The sequence below is a fragment of the Zymoseptoria tritici genome, chromosome 14 (assembly GCF_000219625.1).
Source record: "Zymoseptoria tritici IPO323 chromosome 14, whole genome shotgun sequence".
Classification (NCBI taxonomy): Eukaryota; Fungi; Ascomycota; class Dothideomycetes; order Mycosphaerellales; family Mycosphaerellaceae; genus Zymoseptoria; species Zymoseptoria tritici.
The window spans coordinates 349233-376004 of NC_018205.1; the positions used below are offsets into that span (position 1 = coordinate 349233).

The 26772-nt window shown below is 51.3% G+C and overlaps 7 protein-coding genes across 7 annotated transcripts; 3 read left to right on the forward strand and 4 right to left on the reverse strand.

The window, feature by feature from the left end:
- Window positions 1-465: 465 nt before the first annotated feature.
- MYCGRDRAFT_14753 (uncharacterized protein) lies at window positions 466-1490 on the reverse strand (the record flags this gene model as incomplete). Its single annotated transcript, XM_003847424.1, has 2 exons — window positions 466-1015; window positions 1057-1490. Coding segments are annotated over 2 exons (984 nt in total), but the record flags the coding sequence as incomplete, so codon positions are not given.
- A 402-nt stretch (window positions 1491-1892) lies between these two features.
- On the reverse strand, window positions 1893-2571 carry MYCGRDRAFT_51618 (uncharacterized protein; the record flags this gene model as incomplete). The annotated part of the gene is made up of 2 exons (XM_003847423.1): window positions 1893-2415; window positions 2459-2571. The coding sequence occupies 2 exons, from the start codon at window positions 2569-2571 to the stop codon at window positions 1893-1895; spliced, it is 636 nt and encodes a 211-aa protein (XP_003847471.1).
- A 6455-nt stretch (window positions 2572-9026) lies between these two features.
- MYCGRDRAFT_97582 (uncharacterized protein) lies at window positions 9027-11405 on the forward strand (the record flags this gene model as incomplete). The annotated part of the gene is made up of 1 exon (XM_003847369.1): window positions 9027-11405. One exon carries the CDS (start codon window positions 9027-9029, stop codon window positions 11403-11405), a length of 2379 nt encoding a protein of 792 aa, XP_003847417.1.
- A 2888-nt stretch (window positions 11406-14293) lies between these two features.
- On the forward strand, window positions 14294-14835 carry MYCGRDRAFT_106589 (uncharacterized protein; the record flags this gene model as incomplete). Its single annotated transcript, XM_003847370.1, has 1 exon — window positions 14294-14835. A coding segment is annotated over one exon (387 nt), but the record flags the coding sequence as incomplete, so codon positions are not given.
- Window positions 14836-15525: 690 nt separating this feature from the next.
- MYCGRDRAFT_97584 (uncharacterized protein) lies at window positions 15526-16812 on the reverse strand (the record flags this gene model as incomplete). Its single annotated transcript, XM_003847422.1, has 2 exons — window positions 15526-15557; window positions 15645-16812. The coding sequence occupies 2 exons, from the start codon at window positions 16810-16812 to the stop codon at window positions 15526-15528; spliced, it is 1200 nt and encodes a 399-aa protein (XP_003847470.1).
- A 3002-nt stretch (window positions 16813-19814) lies between these two features.
- Window positions 19815-22978, forward strand: MYCGRDRAFT_97585 (uncharacterized protein; the record flags this gene model as incomplete). Its single annotated transcript, XM_003847371.1, has 4 exons — window positions 19815-19858; window positions 19929-20057; window positions 20640-22755; window positions 22865-22978. The coding sequence occupies 4 exons, from the start codon at window positions 19815-19817 to the stop codon at window positions 22976-22978; spliced, it is 2403 nt and encodes an 800-aa protein (XP_003847419.1).
- Window positions 22979-25044: 2066 nt separating this feature from the next.
- MYCGRDRAFT_97586 (uncharacterized protein) lies at window positions 25045-25590 on the reverse strand (the record flags this gene model as incomplete). The annotated part of the gene is made up of 1 exon (XM_003847421.1): window positions 25045-25590. One exon carries the CDS (start codon window positions 25588-25590, stop codon window positions 25045-25047), a length of 546 nt encoding a protein of 181 aa, XP_003847469.1.
- Window positions 25591-26772: the final 1182 nt, after the last annotated feature.

Sequence of the window (26772 nt, forward strand, 5' to 3'; positions counted from 1 at the left end):
TCGTACTGACGTATTGGCAAGCTTCCCTCACAACACTATTCCCTCTACAAGCCGCCGTGCACAGACGTCCTTCGACTCCGCCAGGTTACTCGCGCTCTGAATCGTAAGTGGATGATCGTCGCCAAGGATAGCACGATGACGAGTATATACCAGGTCATCGAGGTCCCTTGCTTTCTCCCAACACCCGTACTGCCTGTACTCCCCGGCAAGTCTTACTGTCTCGCTGATCGTGTTATCGACAAGCGCATCGTTTGGCGAGTGCAACTCGCTCATGACGCCGGGCTTTGGCTGCCGTATGACGTAGACGTCCAGAAACGCGAGCACTATATCCAGATCGGACATGCTACTCATAGGCCCCAAGCTGATTCGAAGCACTTTCCTGTGCACACGCTTCCTAGCGAGCTGGAAGCCAATAGAGCTTGTCAGACGGTGCAGCTGCGAGGCTGGCTTAGTGACATTCTCATTTACATCCGCGCTTCCAAGATATATGTGTCGCTGCCGAGCGAATGCTAGAACGCTATCGGGATCCACCATGGTACCATCAATAGCCAGTATGTTGAACACGATGGTAGCTCCGTGAGTTGAAGCGTCGCCGACTGTGCCCATGTGATTGTCGTAGAACTCGCAGACTAATTGGCCATTACGATGTCTAGCGCTGGACATTCGACTATACAAAGTCTTGATGAGGCTCGTTGTATGTTGCGAGATCGTCGACATTGGCTCTGTACCGTACAGTCGATACAGTACAGTTATCGCGCAATCCAGCGCAAGCAATTTATGTGTTGGAAGAGAGGCACCTTCAAGAGCTTTGTGTATAGGCCCAGCCGCGACGCCATGTCCCCAAATCTGTCGTATCGCGGCACGGCGGATGAGTAAAGCACTGAGATCAGGATATCCAAAGATGCGATCGAGCGTAACCGTCACGAAATCAGGCAAGGCGTAATGGTAGGAGAAGTCTAGTCCGCCGGTACAGCAGAGTGCTGACGCGTCGACCATGACATACACCGAGCCTTGACTCTGATCGCGAATGCTATCAGTCCTTTAGATAGTTAGTACCTGAACTGGATCGTAATCGCACCCACATACCACTCTAAAGGGAGAACTCGGGCCCCAGGTGTTGTTTGACCTGGATATGCGAAGAGGCCACGTCTCTGCCGAAATTTGCCCTTGCGAATCCAGGTTTGTACTTCATGTTCGTCCCCGAAGCATTTGGTACGAGGCCTTGACTCTGTCAGGCACGCGATGTTGCTATACATGCCGGCATAGTATCCAAGCCATTGTGGTCCTTTCTGTTTCCCAGTCATTTCCTGCAGTGAATGGCCAATGATCTCGACTGCAGCTTGGATGTTTTGTACAAATACAACGTCGTAGACTTGTGGATCGGCATTGAAAAGGCCCAGAATACGGAGTCTGATGCATCCCATCTGATCAGCGGGTAATGTCGAGAAAAGAGAGGAGGAGCAGGGGTTGCCGTAACTCGAGTCGAGGAGTGATCCGGAGCACGTCTCTGCCAATGACTTTGCATAAACCTTCCCCACTGTCAGTTATCCAAGCAGTACTCGATTTGGTATGTGCAACGTACCATCCTACTATTGAAATCAAGGTAGGTCCCCTCCATGTGTGGATACTCGTAATGGCGCAAGGCATCGACATTGGGATACATCATGTTATCGGTAAGGCAGCAAGTACAGTATGACATAGAGTAATCTATATATGTTGGGTCTGTCTGATCCACCGGGTGTCCAGTGTCGGCCCAATCTGGACTTTCTCTCGGGACGCCTAGAGTCGTGCCTCTTGCAGACCGTAGAGCTGCTTTGGGTCTTCGCGCGGCTCATCCACCCAACTGTGTCCAGGATAAGCTTTGTTTTACAGATAGGCGGTACAGGCGAAACTTACCCTTTGAGTCTGTTCGCAATGTCACTTGCATAGCTCTTCGTACAACAACCCTCCTCTAGTAATTGGGTAGGGTCGATTTGCCCACCATTGTACATGCGCGCAGCGCGGAACCATTGAGAATCATCGCGGTGGCCCTGCTCTGCTAATAGCTGCTGGAGACCAGGTCCAGATGTGGTACCCAGCACACCATCCTTGATCATCTGACCTATTTCGCTGCGGTCGCAGGGTGTCGAAACATTGCTAGCGGGAATCTGCGAGCACAGGCTCCGATTACAACTTCCGTCTCCGTTATGACTTTGCATAAGCCCTGGATTGAAGTTGCCATTGGCCGTCGTACAGACTCTAACACAGCCAGCAGATTCCTGGAGAGCAATTGCCAGAATGAAACGAGCATCGACGCCACTCACACGTGCGATCTGTAAGATCTGTTCTTGCATATTCCGCAGCTCGTCCATGGAGTTATTAGGGACGTGGTACTGTGAGCAGGAAGATAACATATAGGCCTGATTGACTTCCAGCCTGTTGCCTGTTAGTACGTGGACATGCTGCGCTGTGTTCTTACATTAGATCCAACTCGATCCATTCACTGCGAGCGGGCCAGCCATGCATCGTTGATCCGTCGCCGTAGAATGCTTTGTAAGAAGAATTTGAAGCTTGAGAGCTTTCTGGTGACATCGTGTTCGATTTCGTTGTAGGCATCGGCGTAATGAATACTTCTGGTGCGTACGGAAGCGAAGAAGTATCGGGTAAGGGTGTCGCCGTGACAACGACAGGAAGAGACGATGATGTGGCACTACTACATGGTTCAGCAACGGCGAACTTCATCAATTGTAGCACCAGAGTCATGAACAGCGGCAGCGTCATAATCAGTTGGGTAATATGATCGGTGATAGCTGGAGGCGAACTCCATGTTTTATACACGTCTAGTCTGCGAATTGATCAAAAAGCGGAAAAAGAATGATACTGATTTATGAGGGCGAAGGCCCTTAAGCTATATAGACTAACTGAAACGAGCGAGTTATATGATAATGACGAGCCTTCAAGTAAAACGGTGCCTAAGGCTTTAAGGGTTCAAGTAAACCTAAGCGAGGTTTTTTGTGTTTTTGAACATCCTCCCCTTTGGTGAATGCGTAACCTCAAGCGTTCGTGACAACCTCAATTAAAGGCTCAGGTCATATGCTAATGCTCTTAAGTAGGTGTGCGTAACTAAACGAGCGTAATCTAGGAGGTCCGTAATTGCTCGGAAGGTAAGGGCTTAAGTGCAATCGTCCAGCTGATTCCAGCAGGTAAATGATCCAATTCACGTACTATTACAAGCCTTAAGCTGGTGACTGCTGGCACGTGGTCGAATTTACTAGCAGGTCGCCCCTTTAAGGGCACAAAAGCGACTACGTTCTTCTTTTCAAACCCTCTCTCTTTCATTAACTTCCGCAACCCTTTCCTTCCCTTTTCCTTAGACCTTTACATAGTCCACGATTACTACACCTTACAATATTACAACATCACAACACACCTTAAGCAACAGTCGCTATGGCGAAGGGTGACGAAGACAAGCGCAAGAAAGACGATAAGAGCAAGGACGACAAGGTCGACAAGCAGCTCCGCCGATCTCCTCGCAAACTACCCCCTAAGTTCCCTCCTGCGAAGGCTGTTTAAAGTGCTATTAAGACAGTTAAGCGCGGATACTTAGATGTAAGGATGTTAACTTAAGCATTCGGCTCGGTCTTAAGCAGCAAGAAGCAGCCGTTACGAGCTGCTGCCACCTAAGAATTAATAGACAAGTTCGCTTTAAGGAAACTCTACGTCTAGCCTAATGTTATGTCTCGGCGTAACCGCATAGAGTACACCAAATTCGGGTATAAGCAAGCTACCGGTCACAAGTCGGCATACGATGCTTATCGCGATAGGCTTAACATGTCTGCCTTAAGCCTTAGGTCCAAGCTACTAGGTACACGCGCCCCTATAAGCAACAATTACGAAATCCCTTAGCGCAACCCTTAACTAGCGAACTAGGGCCGTAGCTTAAGGAGTCGCACTGCCGCACAAGGTTAGGACCCTACGATGCCTCGTAACGTCCTTAACCGCTCTCCGGATCTTCGTAGCTTGTACCCTAAGCTAGATCGCTTCGACCCTTAAGGAAACATCGATGGCACTGCTATACACGCCTCTGTCGGCGCTCGACTTAAAGCTCTCCTTACTCCTAACCCAGCCTCTAATCGCATCGCGGTTACGGACGTATAGATGAGGGAAGTGATATATTATCTAATTATAGTGTCGAATGCGCCTATCAAGTACCTTCGGCAATTCCTAGCTGCCTTTACTATTTCCTAACTTAATGCCTTAATCGATAGACTTTAAGTGTTCAAGCTAGGCGATCTACGCAGCTTAGACTAGCGTAAGTCGGACAGTTACCTTATTAGGGCCTACAAGCAATAGCGTCTAGTCTCTCTTTTTACTTAAGCTCTCGGTAGCAGCCCTTAAGAAGGCAACTATAGCTGCGAGTCAGGCAAGCGCAAGGCTAGGCCCTTTAAGTTATGCCGCAGCGGTAGAGGCTGCTTTAGCTACTATACTAACTACAGCTACACTAACTACTACGATCGCTGTTCGGTTAGAGATTCTAAACTCTAGGGAAAGACTAGGACTAAGAAGAGGAACCCGAAGGCTAAGGAAGGTAATGACGATGTAGAGGACGAGTAGGTAGACTTTAAGGAGGAAGTCTTAATTCCGCTCCCAGAAGAGCCTATCCAAGTGCCTTCAAGCCCGCCGCCTTCTAGCCCCCGACTATTCGATTCTAGACCTGGTAGGGTCACTTAGCTGCTTAACCCCCTTCTCACTAGTCGGACAAATCTTGCCGACATAAAGGACATTAATTTAATAGCTGTCGCAGCTCGTTCTCCTAACTTGAGGGGTCCTTTGTCTGCTCGTAAGGAGATGGACACTACTCCTTCGCGGCCAGAGCGTCCTTACTTAGATCCTTTAAGGGGGTTCGGTAGATCTCCGGGTGCTAGGCCTTTATCCTTCTAGCTTCCTAAGAACTACGCCTAAGGAATGCCTATAACTATAGATAACAGGTATCGCCGCGACAACCCTTAAGCTGTGCGTACGACCCGTCCGGCCAACGCACCTCCACTCTTCCGCACCGGGCAATAAGGCCCTCCTTAAACGCCTTCCCGACCGGCACCTAGTCTCTTTCCAACAGGCGATCGTTAAGGCACTTAAGCGCTAGGGCCCCCTAGTACAAGTAATCGCTAGGGCCCGCCCCCTCGGCCAAGCACTATGCCTGCTGCCGTTCAAGCTCCGGTTCGAAACGCACCAGCCCTAGCCCGTCAATCTCCAAGCCTACCGTTCTTCGATGCGGCAGAGGACTTTGTAGACCTAATGCATAAGGGAGAGAGACTCTCCTACGCTATCGATCAGACCTTAATACTAGCAAGGACGGGCTTAACTAAGGATTATAATCTAATCCCAACCTTCTCCGGCCGCCTTATACATAAACTAGTGCTCCCCTTAAGCGGGTTCGCCACCTAGGGGAACCTGTTCTTTAGCACGGCTCCTCGGGCTAACAATAGACGTTAAGGATACGGCGCAGAAGGCCCAATAGTTCCTTAAGGAAGCTAACGCACGCGCGTATACACGGAGCACATCGAGCAGCTCTACCGCAACCGCTTTAACAAGCGCCACTCCGTATATTAAGTCGTCTAGATAGCTCTTTCGCGGGCTTAAGTGCGTCTTAGGGCTAATTAAGGCATTACTCCTTAGATGCTACACTTGCAGGCGGTGATGTTAGCCCTTAAGACGCAGCTTATTACTAAGAAGGAAGAAGATGCTAAGAGGGAGCAGGCTAAGAAGGGTTAATTCGGGTCCAAGTAGGATCGGTGGAAAATTCGTAGGCTCAAGTAGGAGCACCAAAAGCGTTGTTTTTCTTGTTTTTTCTTCTAAGCCCCCTTATCTGTTGGGCTGTGCATACGATGTAATGCGATACGACGCTGGAAAGCCAGCGCGAAATGAATGTATAATAGCACTTAAGGACTGGCCTTAAGTATAAAAAACATAAAATAAAAACCCTCCGGGGGATCTATCAAACTTAGGCCCTCGCATTAACCTTTCGTTTAGACTTAAAGGTTGGCTTCCTTCGTAGCTACACCGCAGGATTACGAGGAGCTTCCCTTATGTTCTAGGGTGGTCGTCGACGGGGCACAACTACAATAGTGTCCTCGTTATTACCCGACTCCCCTTAGGGTTTAAGTGGAGTCTCCTAGAGCTCGGAAGGGATTACAAGTGGTTCCTCTTCCGTTTCTTCTATAACAGGCTCCGCGGGGATAGGAACAGTTGCTACAATAGGGTTAACTTAAGCGTCTTCCCTTAATGTTGCTGCTGCATTTACCGGATGCATAACCGGCTAACTTAAGGGTGCTAACTTCTTTAGCTCCCTAAGACGTTTCTTTTCGAGAGTAGCCTTAAGTTTCTCTACCTCCTTAGCATTGTCTCGATTTGCGCGTAAAACATCTCTATGCTTCCTTCGGATCTTATTAGCAGCGAGTTTAAGCTTGTGTTAAAACTTTAGCTGATCGTTAGTTTTTGAAGAATCTAAAGGTTTGCCCTCCCCTAAAAGGAATCGAAGGGCTCCTAACCGTTTAAGCTGCTGTAAAGACAACTTGTCCCACTTCTGCTTAGGGATAGTCGCTAGAGTAGAGAAACTTAAGCGTAGATTAAGTACAAGATTATTACGCAAGGAGTCCTTAAACTCCTAGCCAGCGGCCTTAAGTAAAATCTCCTGTCTACAGCGCTTCTGCCAGTCCCTGAAACTAGTGCAGTTAGCGCGGATCAGGCGATCACTATACACTTAATGCTTAACTACAGACCCGTCGTAGGACTCTAAGGTATACGTACTAAGCTAGCTTCGCTTAATTACCTTAAAGGGACCTACGAAGGTCGGCTAGAGCTTCGTCTTAGTCTTATTTGAGACAAGAACAAAGTCTCCCTCGATAAACTTGCTATCAGTTTCCTTAAAGGTGTGTCTACTAATAGCGCCGGCTCTTACTGCTTTCGTAAGCAGCTTTTCTACGGAAATCGTCCTAGCGTTCTGTATTACTTAATGCCTAGATTTAGGATCCTCGGGCTTAAGCTGCATCGGACGCAGGTACGGATGATCCTTAAGTATCCGGGGTTGCTGGCCGAACAAGAGGAAGAAGGGGCTGTATCTACAACCGGACTAGGCCCGGATTCGGCTTAAATACAGCGCCTTAGGAAGGTACAAGTCCCAAGCGTGCACGCTTTTACTATAGCACATCTTAGAGAGGATCCGGCCGAGAACACCGTTCAAGGCTTCAACCTTCCCGTTCGTGCGGGGATGGTAGGGCGTCGTCAGCCTATGGTTGGCTTGAAGGGTATCCATGTATCCAAGGAATCAAGGGGAGTTGTATCCCTGCCTGGTGTTCCAGACGTGTGGCGATGGGGACGACTTAGTCCCTCATCGTCACTTAAGCCGTGTCTAGGGTCATCTCCTCGATATAGGGATGGCTTGAACCGTACGGCTCCTAGCTCGCTTAGTCCCCGGATAGGCCTGTTAGCAGATCCTGCTCGAACAGGCTCCTAGGACAAGCGGGCGTTCTCGGCCTAAAGTCGGACAGCGTCCTCTTCAAGTCGATTAATATGTTCCTCTATCTCCCTCAAGGCGGCTACATACTCGCTAAAACGAGTAGGGCCTAAGCCTACATTAGCAGCAGGTCGGCTTAGTTAAGTAGGAGTTCGGAAGGTAACATTAGCTCTAAGTAGAGCTAGGGGATCCGTCTAAGGATCTCCTTCAGGGAAGAGACGAGCAGTAGTAGATAGTGCCGCCCCTACATTACTACCTCGTTCCTTAATACGATTAAGTTCGTTAATTAGGCTTAGATAGCCTTGCCTATCTTCCTTAAGCCTTTCTCCTTTAGCGACTGTTAGGTTTAAGTCGTAGGAGGAAGGAAGCTCTGTAGTCCCTTCGGCTTAGCTAGTAACGGACATCTTGTCTTAGTAGGATAGGTTATTAATCGAACTAAATTAAGTTGCTGTTGTTATTACTTCCGGTAACTTAAAGGGTTATAACTTCCTCCTTATAGTTCCTTAAGCGGCTAGGCAGCTCTAGCTATTGTCGTGTTCAAATATAGCGCGCTTTAAGTGTTTAGGTAACTAGTTTTAAGTGCGGTAATTCCATGCTTTAAGTCTCAAACTTAAGGCAAAACGAGTTTTGCGTTAACGTTCAAGTAGAAGTTAGCAATCCAGCACACATAGCACCGCTAAGCGAATCGCTATGTATAGGACCCCTAGCTATAGAAAACCTGGTACTTCTAGTTAGGTGTACAGTCTAAGTAGAAAGTCCGGTATAGTCTATAGGTCTAAGGAGGTCTTAAACCAGAGTCGTTTTAAGCTAGTTTGATTAAATAGGCAATAAATCGAGCATCCGGCCAGCTCTAACCCTTAAGTAGCAGAGCCAGCCGGTAAGACGGCTAAGGAGCCGCCTCAAGTGCTCTTAGCTACCAGATAATCAAAAAGCGGAAAAAGAATGATACTAATTTATGAGGGCGAAGGCCCTTAAGCTATATAGACTAACTGAAACGAGCGAGTTATATGATAATGACGAGCCTTCAAGTGAAACGGTGCCTGAGGCTTCAAGGGTTCAAGTAAACCTGAGCGAGGTTTTTTGTGTTTTTGAACAGAATCCCAAACAGCGCCTCGCCCACTAGCCGCCAGCTTCTCGATTAGGAACAAAGCATCGTTATTAGGAGCGAAGCTGTCGCCTGCACAATGTTCACCATCACTTCTAGATCGCTCGTTAGCTTAGTCCAACTTATATTCGCAACGCCTTACCGAGACCAAGCATAAATCCATTGACGAGCATTTCCGTAGCTGTATATAGCTTTTCGACTTCGGCCGACATTATCAGGCCGTTGGATCTTATACTCGTAGCGCGTGCGTCGTATTTATGGGTAATCAAGAAAGTCGTCACTTCAACAGAGATCGATATCCACCCTCGATGCTCTACTGACCTGCCTAGGAAGAAGTGCAGCAAGGAAGCGCCAGCATTGCCCAGCCAAGGAGACCACGACATCGAGAAAGCTGCGAGTCGCGAGTTCGTGGTTCTCAACGTCGCAGGCATGACCTGCACAGGTTGTAGCAAGAAGATGCTGAACGTGCTGAACGCCATACCCGGACTCTTCAATGCGCAAGTCACGTTTGTGTCAGGCAGCGCTGAGTTCGAACTGGACACCAACGCTTCTGGCAACACGGAGAAAGTGCTCGCGCGGATCGAAAAGGAAACTGGTTTCAAGTGCTTCCGCATCATCAGTGGACGCCAAGACCTCTCCGTGGTCATGACTGCGGAGACTGCCAATGCTTTGCAGAATGCTTTTCCAGCTGGTTTGAAATCCGTCGTCAAGAGCAAGAAGGATCTCTACACCGTCACGTATGATCCTACCATCATTGGGGCCCGATCTTTGCTGCCACCCAATGCCAAACTTGCGCCTCCTTCCGATGCTGCAGAAATCGCTGGAGGTAAGCGTCGCCTGATTGAGACAGCTTTAAGCACTGCCATGGCTGCCATCCTCACCATTCCTGTCGTGGTGCTTGAGTGGTCTTCGAATCCCATACCCGAGCAGACAGTCTCGATCGTCACTCTCGTACTTGGCACGTGTGTGCAGATCATTGCAATACCAGAGTTCTACGTTGGCGCGCTGAAGTCCTTGATCTACAGCCATGTCATAGAGATGGACATGCTGGTGGTTATAAGCATCACGGCTGCCTACGCTTATTCTGTGGTAGCATTTGGTTTGGAACGAGCTGGTGTCCGACTGGAACAAGAAGCCTTCTTCGAAACAAGCACCATGCTCATCACATTGGTATTGCTAGGCAGGCTGATTGCTGCGTGGGCTCGAATGCGTGCGGTGTCTGCCGTCTCGATGCGATCGCTACAGGCTGAGAGCGCCACACTCGTATGCGACAATGGCGGCACGACTGCCATGGACGCACGTCTTTTGCACTCTGGCGACACCATCGCCATTGGGCCGCACTCGCGCGTCGTCACCGACGGCGAGATCGTGTCTGGGGTCAGTGAGATCGATGAATCCATGATCACCGGCGAGAGCCTGCCAGTTCCCAAGCAGCCAGGAGACAAGGTCATCGCCGGTACCTTGAACGGCTCCGGCAGTCTCCACGTAGCCATTAGTCGGCTTCCAGGCGAAAACAGCATCACTGACATCGCCACTCTGGTCGAGAATGCGGTCGCCGCCAGACCGAAGGTACAGGAATTGGCCGACAAAGTGGCCTCCTGGTTCATACCAGCGGTTGTCGGCATTGCCATAATTGTGTTCTGCATCTGGATAGCTGTGGCCCTGAAAATCCGCAATCGTGATGGTGGAGGTGCTGTCGGCCTTTCAGTCACCTACGCGATTGCTGTTCTAGCTATAAGCTGTCCCTGCGCGCTTGGGCTAGCGGTGCCGATGGTGCTTGTCATCGCTGGTGGCATTGCTGCTCGAGCCGGCGTTATCATCAAGGCAGCTGATGCCATTGAACGCAGCTACAAGATAACCGATGTGATCTTCGACAAGACTGGAACCTTGACGGAAGGCGATCTGCATGTTGTGCTCGAAGAGACCAGCTTAGGCCAGAACTTGCAGCTGGAAGAGGCTCAATCTCTGGCGTACGCAATCGTCGAAGGTAACGCGCACCCGGTATCCGTCTCCGTCGCCGCATACCTGAAAGAGAAGAGGCCCGATCTTTCGAAGAAGCCACTACACTCTGTGACCTCCATCCCCGGAGCTGGAATCGAAGCGCAATTCGGAAACCTTACTGTGAAAGCTGGCAACCCGAGTTGGCTCGGACTGGAAAACGACCCTCATGTCACCAAGCATTCGACAACAGCAATGACAATTCTCTGCATCACACTGGACGACAAGCTCATCGCCATCTTTGGGCTCAAAAGCACGCTGCGCTCTGAAGCTTGTTCAGTGCTCGCAGACCTCGCAGCGCGGGACATCACCTGCCATATCGTCAGCGGCGACAATTCTGCCGCAGTCCTAGCCGTTGCCACCCTGCTGAACGTAGCACCCTCCAACATCTTATCTTGCAGCTCACCCGCGCAGAAGCAACAATACGTCCAAACCCTCCAAAGCCGTGGCAAGCAGGTCCTCTTCTTAGGAGACGGCACCAACGACGCCGTTGCTATTGCGCAAGCAGACGTCGGCGTACAGATGGGCTCCGCCTCGGACGTTACTGGCGCTGTCGCAGATGTTGTCTTGCTTTCGCACAATCTCGAAAGTTTGCTTGCGCTTCTGGAACTATCCCGCTCGGCTGTGAGGAGGATCGTGTTCAATTTCGCTTGGGCGGCGATCTACAATGTCTTTGCGATCCTGCTGGCGTCTGGTGCATTTGTCAAGTTCCGCATCCCGCCTGCGTATGCTGGACTGGGTGAAATTGTCAGCGTATTGCCGGTCATTATCGCTGCTGCCACGCTCGCCGTTGGCAGGAAGAAGACGTGAGGACGGGTCTGAGGTTGTCCGGGTGATGTCTCAACGATGCTTGTATCAGATGGCGCTTTCAACAGCAGCCTCACACTCGTTTCGAGATGGAGCGCACAAATGGACTGGAATGCAAGGGGCAGCTTTGCTTTGTACTTCTGGGTTCCCTAGCCGCGTTGGAGCAACTTTAGAGCAGCATGTAGATGGATGTCTTCCACTCTCTTGTGTCGCTCTGACGCCTCATGACTGCTAAGTCCAAGTTCCATTCGCAGGACCAAAGTAGCCCAGGAGAAGAACGCCACGACTTGTGTCTAAGCAGATAATCCAGCTGACCAGATAAAGGTCAGCGTTTAAGATGATTACCACAAATAACCGTATCCTCCGGGCTTATACGCTCGCGCTAAAATCTTACCCGAACCAAGATTGTCTCCCTTACCGGAGAATCTCTCGGAACCTATAACGGTGCGCTTTAAGGGACTCCACAACTTCAGTACATATGCATCGTCTACAACTAGATTAACTTGGACCGCCGAGACCAAAATCTGGCACGAGCAATGCGGGCCAGAAGGGGTGAACTGCAAGAGGGTTAGTCGGCAGTATGTACGCCAAAAACGACTGAACGATCAACATCCTGTATTTCTGGTTCTACCTTCGCTGCGAGGTGCCGAAGCCACTAAAGCATAGTGCCATATAGCACATATGTCACTTTGCTCGACAGGTGCGAACCTGTAAGACGCAAACTGTTCCTGCGGCTCGCTACACTGGGTGGCTCGCGACGCTGGGATGGACATTACATCTATTCGCACAACAACATGGAAACACTGCATCAATTCAACGAGCTGCTAAGTTGGATCCAACTCGCTTTTGAAGCATGCGGAGGTGAGGGCCCCGCTCCTGATGAATTTATCTGGCCCGATCTGTTCGACTTCGTTAAGGACAGGATGCTGGACATGACTGCACTCCCACCAGAGCAACTCGACAACTATGCGACTCTGAGCACGAACCCTGCCGCCTCTGAGTGTCATCTCCCGAGCCCACCCAGCTCGACTGAAAACAAGCAACCCAGAGACACAAGGCTCCTTACCTGTATTGCCGTCGATTAGTAGTCTATTAGAAGAGCCGCGCAAGGATTGATCATCTATCATATACGAGCTGGTGTATCAAGTCTGAGTCAAGAGGTGGCTCAGAACATCTGGCAACTCAGCACGCGCCGAACCTCATGTACGCTCCGCAGCTGCCAGGTGTCACACGTGACTCTATGGGCATGAGCTTTGGATTTTAGATCTCCGGCAGTCCTCTCAATGTTGCCTTTGTGTATATAAGTTTTGGCACCCGCACGGCTTTTCACTTCGACCAGCGTCAGCAAGAGCGCCCTGTTTCTGACATTTACATGCCCCACCAAACGAGGCCAAATATGGCCTGCTGCCCCAAACTAGACGCATCATGTGCTCGCCCCATCAAGGACGCTAATGCTGCGATGCGAACATAGCCCAAACGAGACATCGAGGTGAGGGTCGCCCAATTGACCTTAGCGCGCGACCCAAGCAGATCGCCGAAGCCACTCCTCTGGTTGTCACCCGATCACCATGAGCCCTCTGGTAGGAGGTCGGTAATTGATATAAAGCACGCTTGGGACGCGATGGACTCTCAACATAAGCAACATCAACAGAGTGTCCTTCTGCTGTCCACACGGACGACTCACTTCTTACAATGATTTCTAAACTCGGTGGTCTCGGCCTACTGCTCTCTCATTCCCTCGCAAAAGCTCAGCAGTGCACTCCGCAAGAAGAGGGTCTTTGTCTTCAAGGTGCAGCAGCTGACCGAATCCTAATGTGTGCATCGGGAAGCTGGCAGGATATGCCTCGAGGAGTCTGGTGGTGTGCTGATGGTGTTCTGGTAGCCGACAGTTCCCAATCTCGAATTCGTCCACTACCGAAGATCGTCACTGTATTAGAGACCAGCACGGCATCTCCCAAGGGAATAACCATTGTGCCGCTCACGCGCACCACCGTCCAAGGAATAGAGACGTTTGTACCAGCCAAGCTTTGATACCCTATGGCGGTCGACAGCGAAGCGCAAGCGTTGCATGAAGGCGCTGTCGTCCATGACATGGTATATACAACTTTACAAGCGTGTTTCGATCCCTCATCTTGGCTTGAGAGGCTTTTCGTCGTAGATGACCTGGCGAATACGTTTGACAGGAATGCCACCTTGATGATGTTCAGGCGCAAGTCCAAAAAGAGAATATCGATCCAATCTCACTATACGGCTTGCAGTGCTTTGGGATGCACTGTGTAAATAGAGGCAATCTGAATAAAGTCTGGTGCTCATGAGCTGTTTACAATATTCCGTCGGCGACAACCTTCAGTAGCAGCTCTTCCTTCCTTTTGAGCCTGTGGAATGGATAGAGAGGGCGGCAACCAGCTTTGACTAGTGCATGGTACGATTCAGTCTCTTGGTGTAGGGATGCAAGATCCTGCTCCTCCTGAGACGGGAGGGGTTCGGTGTTGGCGATTGAGGGCGATCGAGTCAAGGGCTCGGTGTCGGTAGGCACAGCCTGGAGTCGAGCGGCGACTTGGTCGAGGTCGACTGCATGGGAGCAGGCACCTCGGCGTGAGCGTTCCACAATGTCCCTACTCTCGGACGTCAGACCTGGTGTTACAGAGCGATGCGATGTATGGGGTGATGCACCTCAGCCTCTGTATGAACTCGGGCGGTATGTTCTCTGGATCCTGCACGCTCACGGTTCTGAGGAGTTCTGTCGCTGTTGCTAAGGGTCATCAGCGGGAACCGGGTCCGACCGCCATCACGGACCGTGTGACTCATCTTTCCCACATCACAGCTAAACACGCACCTGTTGCAGATCATGACGCCGCGGGCGCCACCTCAAACACTAGAGCCCGCCATGCATGAGTGAATCCCATGCGGCACCAATTCGATAAGGTGCGCTGAGCTCTGTTTTTCTGCAACGTCAGCCTTATTCTTGAGCAGCCTGGCGGCTAACAGGGGTCCCGCACATGTATACCGCGCCGTCGCACATGCACTTGGGTTCTCCTTCAATAGCATGGTATTAAATGCACTACTCTATAATGGAAGATTTGATTGCCTGTACCCCTTTGACGAACGACAAGATGGAGATGCGAACCGCGCAACTCTTTTACCGCAGAATCGCTCGCGACACTTCGAGACGACTCAAGAATCTTCAGAGGAACCAGGTCGGTACAGCCGTGAGTCAACAGTTCCACTAGACGAGAGTGAAGACCCTGCTGTCACCCACACTGCCCCATTCGGCAATGGACTTCAGTTGACCTTTAGCTACGGACCAAAAGCCGGGCCTGGGTTTCTCCTTGGAACGGATCCGAACAGTTGCGACATCGTCCTCCCTCGACGGCCAGGTATCAGCCGCCGCCATTGCTACTTGACTTTCGACTCAGAGCGACGTTTGACTGTGCGAGACTGTGAAGGCGTCACGCCACTGAAGCTGCTATGGGGTAGTGCAGGAGGCGTCCCTAGCATTCGAGCGGCAAAACCGATATTGACGTTCTGCACTAACGCTCGAAGTCGTCTATCGAACGTACTGGAACCAAATTCATCGGAAAAGCTGGCTTCGTAAAGACCCTCGCAGGCCGCAAAGCAGAGGCTGCTAAAGCATGCAACTGTGGTGCCCCTGCTCCCAACCTATGCGCCCTACGCTTTACAACCCCAGAAACTAGCGGGTGCTAGGCAACGAGGCTTTGCTCACTTGAGCCTTGGCATTGAGAAATATGTTGTTCAATAAGTTCTCATCGAATAATACGAGCCATCAGGTGCTTTTGATCTCTCTTGATCACTGCCGTTTAGAAGCGGATGGTTTCAAAGTCCCGCACAGCATTTCAGTGTCTAATCACGGCCGTGTCGCACCTGCTGTCACCGAAGCTCCTTCAGTGCCTCGGGCGGTGTGGGGAGGCTTGTCTCTCGGGAGCAAATGTGCTGTCCACCTAGTGCCCAAAAGTGGGAACTTGTCGAGGTATCATTGTTTTCAAGCAGCTCACTTCTAGCGATACGTAGAGTCGGTGATCGTAATTCATCATAGTACCCCTATTTATGATACATCAGTACTGGCCGATCGTGCGATTCGTCCCTCCGGCGCAGCCATCGACCGTTACTTCTCTTCCAGCTCTCGGATCTCAGATTCTATAAGAGATAATTGATCAGATGCAAAATCTGCGAAACTCTTTACACTATTCGGGAACACAACATTCCTGACAAGCCTTAATTTACGAAGAGTGCTTCCGTGGCGAACCAAAAACTGCTCCATGTCAGTCTGATGATAGGCCCAGCCGCTTAAACTAAAGTCGGCAATGTTTGGAAATCGGATCTGCGCGATGAAGGCTCTGAACCCTAGCAATCCTAGATCATCTTCAGCATCTTCAGCATTTAGAGGCTGCTCATGAGTAAGCCATTCAGCATCGAGCATCAAATGGGTCAAATTCGGGGCGGCCAGCTTTACCAATGTGGGCAGTGATGTCATCCTTCTCGACTCAACAATAGAATACTCGTCCAGTACAAAGGGAAGTGATAGGCGGCGCAAACCACCAATGATGCGAGTCTCCTCTTGGCTTCGGTGAGCCCATACGGCGTCCACGGCGTCAAGTAAAAGATGATGTGACAATTCTCTCCTATCGACGACAATATTTTCATCTCGATGCTTATCCCAGTATGCTCTGCCTCTCTCGAAAAAGTATGGTCCGACGGTGACACTGCGAATATTCATGTTTGTTGTGCTGCCTAGAAGAGAGAACAAGTTGCAGAAGTCGCGCCCCGAGTCGTAGGATCTCCACGGCCACATGGGCCGGCTCTCGTAATTCTCGTCTGCGAACATGTTGGAGACTAGGCCCTCGACGCAGGCTGAGGGGTAATCGAGCAACGCTACATCGTATAGCTTTGGCAGGATCTTCAACAGCTCGGCAAGGATGTTGTACCTGATCGCAGAGGTGTACTCGTAGAAAGTGGGGATATAGGCGGAGCTCTGGACTTTGCTAATATCAATGCACTCCTGACTCTCCGGTCCTTCATTAGGGAAGTCGGTGAAGCGACTCAGATCCTGCCACAGTTTCCGGTCCTTGTCTGGAATCTCCGTCCAAGCTTCCTCTTCAAAGGCTTGATCGTACTTGTCTTCATCTTCCCAGCTGTTATAAGCCTCTACGAGGATAAGCTGCGTTGCGTGCCTGAAAAACTGGGGACGTAGAAGATTTTGAGAAAGAACTTGGAGATCTTCCAAGTTCGGCGCCAGAACCGCACGACTAATGAAGTATTCCGAGCTAAGCTCGTGGAATTCGTGGCAGGTGAGCCGACAAGCGCCGATGTCAGAAGCACAGCTGGCGAGACTCGCGAAAACGTGGTGGAGAAGCTCCTTGGGGATGATCGAAAGTATGTTAGTACGAAACATTGCAATGTTGGATGAGGAGAAGAAAGAGTGAGTGTTGCAAGATGACAGAGTCTATCATATAACGTTTAGGGCGCTTGCACAGCCAATACCCCCGCGGGGATCTAATTTCAGTATCAAGATGAAACACATCAATCACTGTACAGTCAGAATGTAGGCTCTTCGCTTTCCTCTCCTTGCATTGCTTCCGTCTCTGAGAAGTGTATAGGTGGTCGCTCCTTGTTACATGCGTTGTCGAACAGCCTACTCACGATTTCGGGCAATAGACACTTGTTCTTCAAAGGGCATGCACGCGTCCGACTTGAGCACTTCCATTTCGAGAACAGCAGGCACATTAGCGAAAAGAATGTCAAACGCTTGCTTCGGATCTTCCGTATCGAAGGAGTTCCCAAGATGACCCGATGCACACCATTCCGATCGTCCTTGACGCCAATGAACTGGCAGACGCTCTGAGTACGCAAGGACTCACACCTTCAGCCTTGCAATCGTCCGCGGTATCTCCCAGCCGGTATGTAAGTTACCTGCCTACATGGCAAGCATCGGGCAGAAGCGGGAAAACGGTTCCTGAAGCCTCTCCATAAGCTAGTGTGATTTGGACCAGCCAACGCAATTGCCTCCATAGTGAATCGACCACCTCACATCGGACTCCGCTTGCAGGGTCTCGGAAGACATGAGATCGTGCTGAACGGCTTGTGATGTACTGTAAAGCAGAGTATTCAGAGGTCCTCTATAGTCCCACAAAGGTTTATGATAATCAATCGCTATAGCGGTACCGTCGTCGCACGAGCCGATTGGCTGCCACGAAACCTTGCTTTTAAGTGCATGCATATCGGAGCAATCATGCTGTGCGCACGGACGTTCAACTCGCAGACCTCGAGCTGAATGTCTGTGCGGCATGCATACTAAGTTGTGATCGAGACGGACTTGTTCCAGCCTTCGTTGACGCTGTCAATCAGGCAGTCCAAATGTGTTGCGCCACGTATTGCCAAGACCTCTGTGGATGAGACACTACATGTGGAATCGAAAAGATCGGCCCAATTGCTTGAGAGAATTCCTACTGATCCCAAAGTAGATTCTTGCACCACCCTCTGCTGAAGCTATTTACTGCTCTGGACGATGCCTCCATGAGCACGCCGCTGGTTGCAAGAACAGTCTCATATTGTGGCTTTCTATATTTGGCGCTCTTCTGGGTATAGAGATTTTGGGACATAAATCGGTCGGCATGCCTTGCCTACCGAAATTAAAAGCGGAACACCCGCGAGGTGCCGCTAGCCCGCGTCAAAGCTCGATTCGACAAAGAACAGCCCTTGCTTATATAACATTACAGGTCAGCTGGACTACGAACCCCAGACACGACCGGCCGTAGGTAAAGCTTGCCCTGAACACCAACAACACCTGACTCCTGCGCGTCAGCGCGCATTTTCGGCGCTGTTCGCTTCTGCAGCACCCCAAAACATATCGGACTCTGCACGCCACGCAGAGGAATCCCCTCGCCGTTTGGAAGCTGTTGCTACAATTGCCGAGTGGTGTCAGCGACGCGAATCTCGCCTGGCGAAGAAATGCAGAGCGAAGAATTCTTCGGCTGGACAGTCTCCTCAGCCAAAGGCTAGGGCTCTACCTGTGCCTATCCGATGCCGCCCGACAATATGCACCTTGCCTGGGCCAGCCTGACCTACCGATGTCCGACCGGGAGCATGTGTTCTACAGCCGTGCTGTCCCAAGGAAGCACGTGTTGCGGAAGCACCTCAGTTACTGCGCGCCTGATGGCGACATCCACTGCCCTCATCCAGCTTGTGCTGCTCAGCTGCCCGGCCCAGATCATCTCAGAAACCACGCCGAGAAGGTTCATGGTACGCCGACGTAAGGCGCAGTGGCTGTACATTACCTCTCGCGAATCTTGCAGCCGTGTGGCGCCCTTCAAGCATCTGTGTACAGTCTATAGACCTGCTGGTGTTTACACTACACTGCATCATCGCAGACAGTCCTTCATATGGCTTTCAGAATCTAAATAGCGGTAAGTCGGACGTGGGATCGCTGCAGCGACGATCGTCTATTCGACATCAAGAGCAACAAAGGACGGGGCTTTCGAAGCGCCGCTATGATCACTATCACTGATGTGAATCAAGCAATGCAGAAATGCATTCGTTCCATAGTAAGAATCTGCAGTGTTTACATAACAGCAAATTCCCGCAGCGAGAACTAAGTCAAGCTGTATCCATTGTCCTAAATATCTTCTTCGCGTGCTCTGCTACCACATTTGTGCTACTGGAGCTTAATATTGCTCTGGTGCTGGGGCATATCTCTCAATGTGTTCCTCGAATGGCGACGTCGCCCTAGCCTTCAAATCTGGCATATTTAATTCTTGCTCACTTCTCGCAAGCTGTCTTTCGCTGCTCCCGGCCGCGCCGAGTCCAGTTTCGGGAGCACATAAATTTGATCTAGCTGCCTTTCGTTTACTGCTACGCTCTTTCTTGCCTACGATTGGAATTATAGCTTCTGCCGCACTTTTTGCGATTTTCCTAGCCTCTTTCTCTGTCTTCTTAGTCTCTTTCTTAGCCTCTTTCCTGGCGCGCTCTGCTCTTGCTTTCTCGAGGTCTTCGTAGCTTATTACTCTCGCCGTCCCTATAACGTTTGACTTGGTCGAGCGGCGGACCTTGGCTTCGTTGTTAACGCCTATTAGGAAATGGTTTTGCTAGCGGAGGAGGGCACGCTCAGCAAAGGATAGTTGCGTGGCGTTAATGAGCTTCTTAAGGCGCCTCTGGAGACGCTGCTTCTTTGTCTCGTCCAGCAGGTGGGCGTCCTGCTCGATTAGGTGTCGCAGCGAGGCGACAGCTTCTGCAGACACGGGAGTGACGGGAGTCTGCGGTATGTCGCCTTTATTGCTAGTGCCTACTTGCACCTGAGTGACTTCCTAAGCTGTCACTTGTACGAGAGGCTTAGGAGTATCTCCGATGACCCTAGCAGCGTTAAAGGGAAAGAGGCCAGCCTTTGACCATCCAGCCCGAATGTTCCTTAACATAAGCGCACGATCCCGTGCGGGGCTGTACAAGTAAGTAAAATGTTCTTTCCCAACCGTGCCTACACCACCGCGTTCTAATCGTTCGACTTGATCACGATAGGCTGCCTTCAGCGGGCAAGTGCTACTGCAGAGACCCGGACAAGCAGGTCGGATCTGTTGGCCGAATCGTCAAGAGCTGCGGTCGCCACAAAACCGCGGATCGAACGCCATGCGCGCCACCAACAACAGAGTATGAGCCAGACCAACCAGCGTTCGCAGGCGGGTGGGATATCCTCGCGCATTCAGCCCAATCACGAGCGCAAAAATCGGACGCCGGTGGCATACTAGTCCATCTTCTTCGAGTCGCGCGCGGGTGGGAAGCGCTGATCGTCTGCACCTTTCCCTCCACTTTCGTCTGTCCCCGTCAACTGCCACATGCCTTCTGTTGCTGCTCCTTCTCCTTGCATTGCGACCAGTCCATAGGAGAAGATCGGCTATAGAGGCTCTTAGCTCACGGGTTGGTTGAGGAAATTTGCTCAACGTATTGCACCATGGACCCGCCCAGCAACCGCGCCGCAATCGAGCACACACCTTCGAGGACTATTCTCATCACCTGTGGTAGAGCTTTCATCAATACTGTAATCAATCCTTGTGCCTCGTTCCTCACGTTGTTGATAGTATGGAGAGCCGAGCACTGTACGGCCTCCCCGCATGCATGTAGCAGCCGATATTATGCACCATTCGTGTATAACTGTGTGACCACCAAGCATCGAAGCGGAAGTCGATTTGTTGAACGAAATTGGCACAGATCGAACTCACCTTGGATCTACAGGCGTCTAACAACTGGCTCAAGCACTTCAGCAGACTATCGATCTATGCTGCTTGAGTTGCGTCTGGTCAACGCTACGCAAAGAACTCAACTGGACCTTCGTGCAGACTCTCCAATGCGAGACGATATCGGCATTCTAAACAGCACGCCGGTGCCAGAACCACGAGCTAGCGTCATGACCATATCTGCGCAGGACTCTGCACTCAAGGGCTTCACTGCAGTCAATACTGGCGAGACATACGCAGCTGCGTTATTCCAATACGATGGGTTTGGACCTAGGCCGAATGCAGTACTGCCAGTGGAACACAGAAGCGATGTAAACGGGGAAGCTGCTGTAACCTTAGTCATTGCATGTCTTGCTGACAGCTGGAGACCTACGGACCCGACTGACAGAACATATCAGGAACCTGGAACAGACACGCTCACCAATGAGCGCAAGCGCGTTGACTATCCTGCTGATAAATGCTCAATTGATGAGCATGTACACCAGGTTCACGGCCACTCATCAGGGTCTCCCGCGCGCCGCACAAGCGGTGGGCCGGATGTGGAGCGTGATGGCTCTTATTCGCAACGTGAGGCTCACGACGAGCTTGCGGAGTCCAGCGGCGACCTATACGAGCGAACACTTCCCCTTACAGAACAGGGGCACAGCAAGGCCCAGCCTGCACCAAAGCCCGAGGTTGAAGCTGCGGTGAGAGCTCAAGTGCAGCGATTCACCGCGCAATCACAAGTACGGCGAAGAGGCGGCTCTTCGCCTTCACCTCAAGACAATGAGGTACGACGGAGTACGTTCTCTCATGCTTCCGCATATCTCTCGAGATCGGTCGACACAAGTATGCGAAAACGCACCTTCAGTACCCGCACCAGGACTGGATGCCATACCTGTCGCACAAGGAAGAAGAAGTGCGATGAGGGCAAGCCTCATTGCCAGAACTGCATACGAGGCTCTTTTCGCTGCGGTGGATATGGGCCGAAACCGCCTGGTGGACCGAGGCCAGTCACGAAAAGGACGGCAGTGCCATTGCAGGCCAGTCATAATGAACCTGATACGCCTGTCGATGGACAAAGATATGGTTTCGAACGTAGCCCCTACCAAGGCGGTAACAATCAGCTTGGGCGGACTCTGAGTGAATATTACGCTCCGTCTCCATCAAGGTTACACGACCCTCACCCGCATCGAAGTACGGCACCTCAAGTTCCTGCGGACAATTGTCTGCTACCGAGACCCGAGAGCTGGCACCATCAGCCACACCCTCCTTACGATGACCGGCGAAAATCACTACCGGCGTCACAATACCATCCGCCAGAGGTGGCGCTTCCTGCTCCGCCTCCTTACATTCATCCTGCAAATCTTCTGCCGCCTCCTCCATTACGACCACGACGGAACTATCCTGCACCTCCTGGCGAGCTGTCCCATGTGCCCCCACCACAGATGTACCGTCCTGTCACTGCAACAGCTTACATTGTGATCAGTCCTCGCGAGGGCGTGGTATCTTCTGGCCGCGGATTGCACCAAACAGGACTACCGGCAGATCTACAGAATCTCGGCATGCCTGTCACTGCGAGGTCGAGAATGCTGCGAGGAGAGCGATACCTACATTTCCAGGACACAGCTCTGCGAGACGAAAGAATGTCTTGTAGGAAAGCCGTGGAGGCGTACAATGACTCCTGTAGAGCTGTCAATGCATCGTCCTCTCTCGATCGAGAGCGCAATTTTGTCCCCGTCTATGAGCCAAGAGCGCGTGCGTGGGAGCCTGGGAAAGCCTGGGATGGTCCGAGAGACAGTGTCGGCTCACAATCTGTCGTTGAGACGCCGTTCAACTGCGAGTTTGGCTACAACATAAACCTTGGCAAGGATGTCCTCATCCAACAAAACTGCACATTACAGGATGCAAGCATAATTTACATTGGTGATCGTTCGATCATTGGGCCTAATGTCAAGTTCTATTGCATCACCACAAGCGTGGACGCTCAGCAGAGACGAGGTAGTCGAGGCAATTTCCAGGCCGGACCGATCAGGGTCGAAGAGGATGTAGTCATTCATGCCGACTGCACTATCTTGCCGTTCAGGACAATTGGGAAGGGCGCGGTGATCGGGGCCGGGTCTGTGGTGACACGAGTAAGCAGTGGTGTTCGTATTCGCCTTCACTGCATTGACTAATATCTCTGATCTAGGATGTTAAGCCTAATACTGTTGTTGCTGGCAACCCTGCAAAGCCCATCCGTAGGAGAAAGATCGAGTCTGGTCCGAAGCCGATAGGCATAGTGACGAGGTTGAGAACCAAAATCAAGAAATGTTGCGCAAGCTGCAGAATGGTGAAGTCATACCCAAGGATGACTGATGTAGCGGGAACTGAACGTATATGTTCACTGTACCGTACACAATTGAGATATGCACGCCCACTACTTCGACATCTCTGCATGAATTGGCGGATGACGACCGGTCTGCTGGCAGCAACGTAACATAGCTTCCAACAAATGAGCTCAATTTGGGCGACACTTTCAGTCGTCACGACGTCCATCTGACCGGTGATTTTGAAACTCTTCCACTGCGCGTTCTGACGAGGACTGCTGCAACCCGTGGTGAGCGAGAATGTTCCGCACTGATTTTAGCTGGTTCCGTACTACTGGCTGGTTTGGCAGTAGCACTAGCAGGCTTATCGTACAGATTTGCACTTCGAGGTAAGCGATGGGTCTGTGCGTTGACTCTTGAGGACGCGTTCGCAGTACGACATCTTGAGATGTATTGTATGCCGTCCTAGTACCAGTACATTGTCCCGTTTACCGCACGCTCCAGGTATAGGCCTTGGTTTGATAAGCCTTTCTGTGCAATAATGCCCGGATGCTTGCCTACTGTAGTGAGTATTTGGTGCTCGATTTCTAGTCGGGTTCTATCGCCGCCTAGCTCGTGAGTGTATTTGAGTACGGTCGAGTTATTAACGAGTCCGATGAACGCACTGCTTCCTGATGCCAGAATTCGACGTACTCCTGGCGGCAAATAATGATGGTACTCGACTATCTCATAATCCGTTATAGCGATCTTTGTTCAAAAATATGTCTCCGATCACTTTGTTGTTGTGTCGTGTTGTGTTGCACGAAAACATGACTGAGCGGGAGAGTTTTGTCACGTGAACGTTCAGGATCACAAGCTTTCTCGCAGCCACGAATCTACCAGCCACAGCTGCGTCACTAGCGCCGCTTACGAGATGTCTAGAATACAGCTCGATAACATGAGCGAGTCGACGACGCTAGCCGGAAACGTAAATACTGCCATACCAGGTACCGGCAGGCGTTGCAACCTCGCACAGATCATCAATGGCATCTTTTGCACTACTTGCGAGATCACGCTGGACAGGAAGACGAAGAAGGTTTTCATCAAATTGATGTTCAAGATAGTCGTGGGTCTGCGAAAACGGCGCACTATCAGTCAGTGTGTGGCCTGGTTTTGGGAACCGGAGGATGGCCTTTGGTCATCCATCGTTGAACCTCACGGAGATGCAGAGATTGGAAGAGCCTTTCAGATATCCATCAAATTCCCCTTCAGGACATCCTGGGAGGCGGGTCGATACAAAGGCTATGATTTCTTCCTTCGCGCCAAGAGCCTCGACCGATCAAGCTCTGCACTCGTCATCGGCGTTGTTTGCAGGTGCTCTGCTGATTCTCTTCCCCGCTACGCACATGTACTCCATATCAGCTGGAGGCGCTCGGCTGCAACCACAACTCGCGGCTAGTCGCTGCAGCTCTTGGACATCACTTCAACTTCTGCGACTCCACTACCCAATGACCATTGCAAGTTGTCACTTCGGGGCCGATCTGGACTAGATGTGCAGGTGCAGATTGTTCGCCCTACCTCGACCCTCAGATCACCGCATTTTTCATCTCTGCACGCCTGCTGCACCTGTGTGGCATACCCGAGTTGCACAGGTATATGCTCCGAGCAGTTCAGCGATGCATAGAATACACTACACACGGTCAAGTACTGGTCAAGCGACTCTCCGGGGACAAAACCCACGAGTGGTCGTATGTCGTCCAGCACTTGCGACCTGGGTTCTTGACGGCGCTTCTATGTGCGCCTATGCTGTGACAAGCAGGGAATAGGTGGGGGACATACAGGCCTGTAAACAGTATGATTTAGAGGATGATTATATAGCAATATCGTAAGCTCAGCTCAAGTACCGTGCAGCATATCAACTCGTCATTGATGTGACGCGGGTCAAAGTGGTATGCCATGCACTAGAGAGCCGTGACCAATGTATAAAACACTACACGTGCTATTTTATAAGATATTCGTTGACGTAGAAGCAGAGACCGTAGCAATTGTGTTGACACAACCGATCAGATCGTGCGGATTGGCAGCAAACGGTCGTTTCTGCGCCGAATCAGCACCCTCTGCCCGACAGACTGCCGTCTACGTGTCTGTGTACATTACTGGCAACCTATCTGCCTTGTTGTAGTCACGATTCGGATGCTTCTTATGCCATTGCTGCACAATCATCTCATGTCGAACGGACGCTCGTAACGGACCGCTTCCGCCAGTTCCGCGCCTCCTACCAGCGCCACCACCGAGCGCTGTCCGCAGTGGCTTCACCCACTGCCAGCCAGACCTGTTCGTGTTGTTGCGAGCGTAGTCATCCGGTAGCGGTGGCTGGATGATATCTCGACAATTCGGTGGCAGCACACCGTACCGATAGTACAAGACAACCTTCCGTCCAACTTCAACTGGATAAGCATACACCTTCACGTCGTGGGTGCGGCCTCGCCTGTCTGGAACTTCCGCAACGGCAACCTGAATCTTGATCGGATTAACACTGCACAACTTGGCAACCAGATTACTCACACCTGCCGGTCGCATTCGGCGTGTTCTAACGTATATGACACTGGCGTCACTGTCTTGTGCAGGATCGTTGTCCTGCGTGAGGTCGACTTCTTTGCGAGATACTATGGCTGATGACATGGTTACTGTGATCGGAAACGACGAGAAGCTTGCAAAGTGCGGACAACTGGCTTTTATGCCATCGCCGCGGTAGAGGATTGTCCAAATATGCAAATGTTGCCTTTTGCAAAATTGTATGTGTTTTACACCACAGTCTGCAAGAGATAACATATGGTCGAGTGGAGCTTCCCCTCTCTTAATCATGTCGACATATGATACAGTAGACAGTGGAGCTCTGCCATCTGCAAGGATCATGGCCAATGCGGACCCGCAGCATCAGCTCGTGCCCTGTCGGTGGGTGAACGACAATTCCATGCTTGCTGCATCTTATGGTGCGAAGCTACTCAGCTCGGAGCTGTTAACCGTAGCATCATGCTACCGACGCTGGCTTTCCAAGAGGCGCGGGTATCATTGTTCAAGCTAGAAATAAGCTTCGAATGCTCGCGCTGCGCTCAATAGAAGGATCCACATCAGAGGAGGGCGGAGACTGATCCTGGCATATCCCAGTGGCGGGGGCCATGACTGCGTCAGATGCTGCTGAGCGATGTTGGGCCGCAGGGACTGGCCGGTCAGCATCAGAACTAGTAGTCGTGTGCTGAAAGCTTGATGTGTGGTCGCTTCGAGCCCTCGCTTGATGAACCTGTATTCCCATATCACATTGCCCTCGCGAACGGTCACAAGCACGGGCACGACCGGCAGCGCAGTCCGCATTACGGTGTAGAAGTACACAAAGTAATGCGCTTGAACTAAGCGGGTGCGGGGTCAGAATGGCCTTCGCAGGCGCGATACAGGTATGGGGCTTGGAAGCCAGATGTTTCTTCCCTTTCTGGTCAGACAGGTGCTGTATCTAGGGCACAACACCCGTGCGGCGCGTCGAGCTGTGTGGTCACGGCCTCATGTCCAACCCGATCGGATACTGCACAGCGCTGCATGATCTTAGCGCCAGGAGCGGCCAGTTGTGGGTCGAACAAGGGTTCAAGCGACTCATGGCTGTTTACAGCCTGCTATCCGCTTCGTGGGCGGCCAGGGCGCTCAATGAAGTACAGCGAATGCCCTCAAACTGACCCCGGGTGAAAGTGATTAAGTTGCAACAAGTACAGAACAAGAACAATGGTCGTCGCTTGATTGAAAATGGGCTCGAAGATATTGTTGTCGTGCAGTACTGTGAGCCTTCGAGTGTGATACAGCTTCGTAGCTATAGTA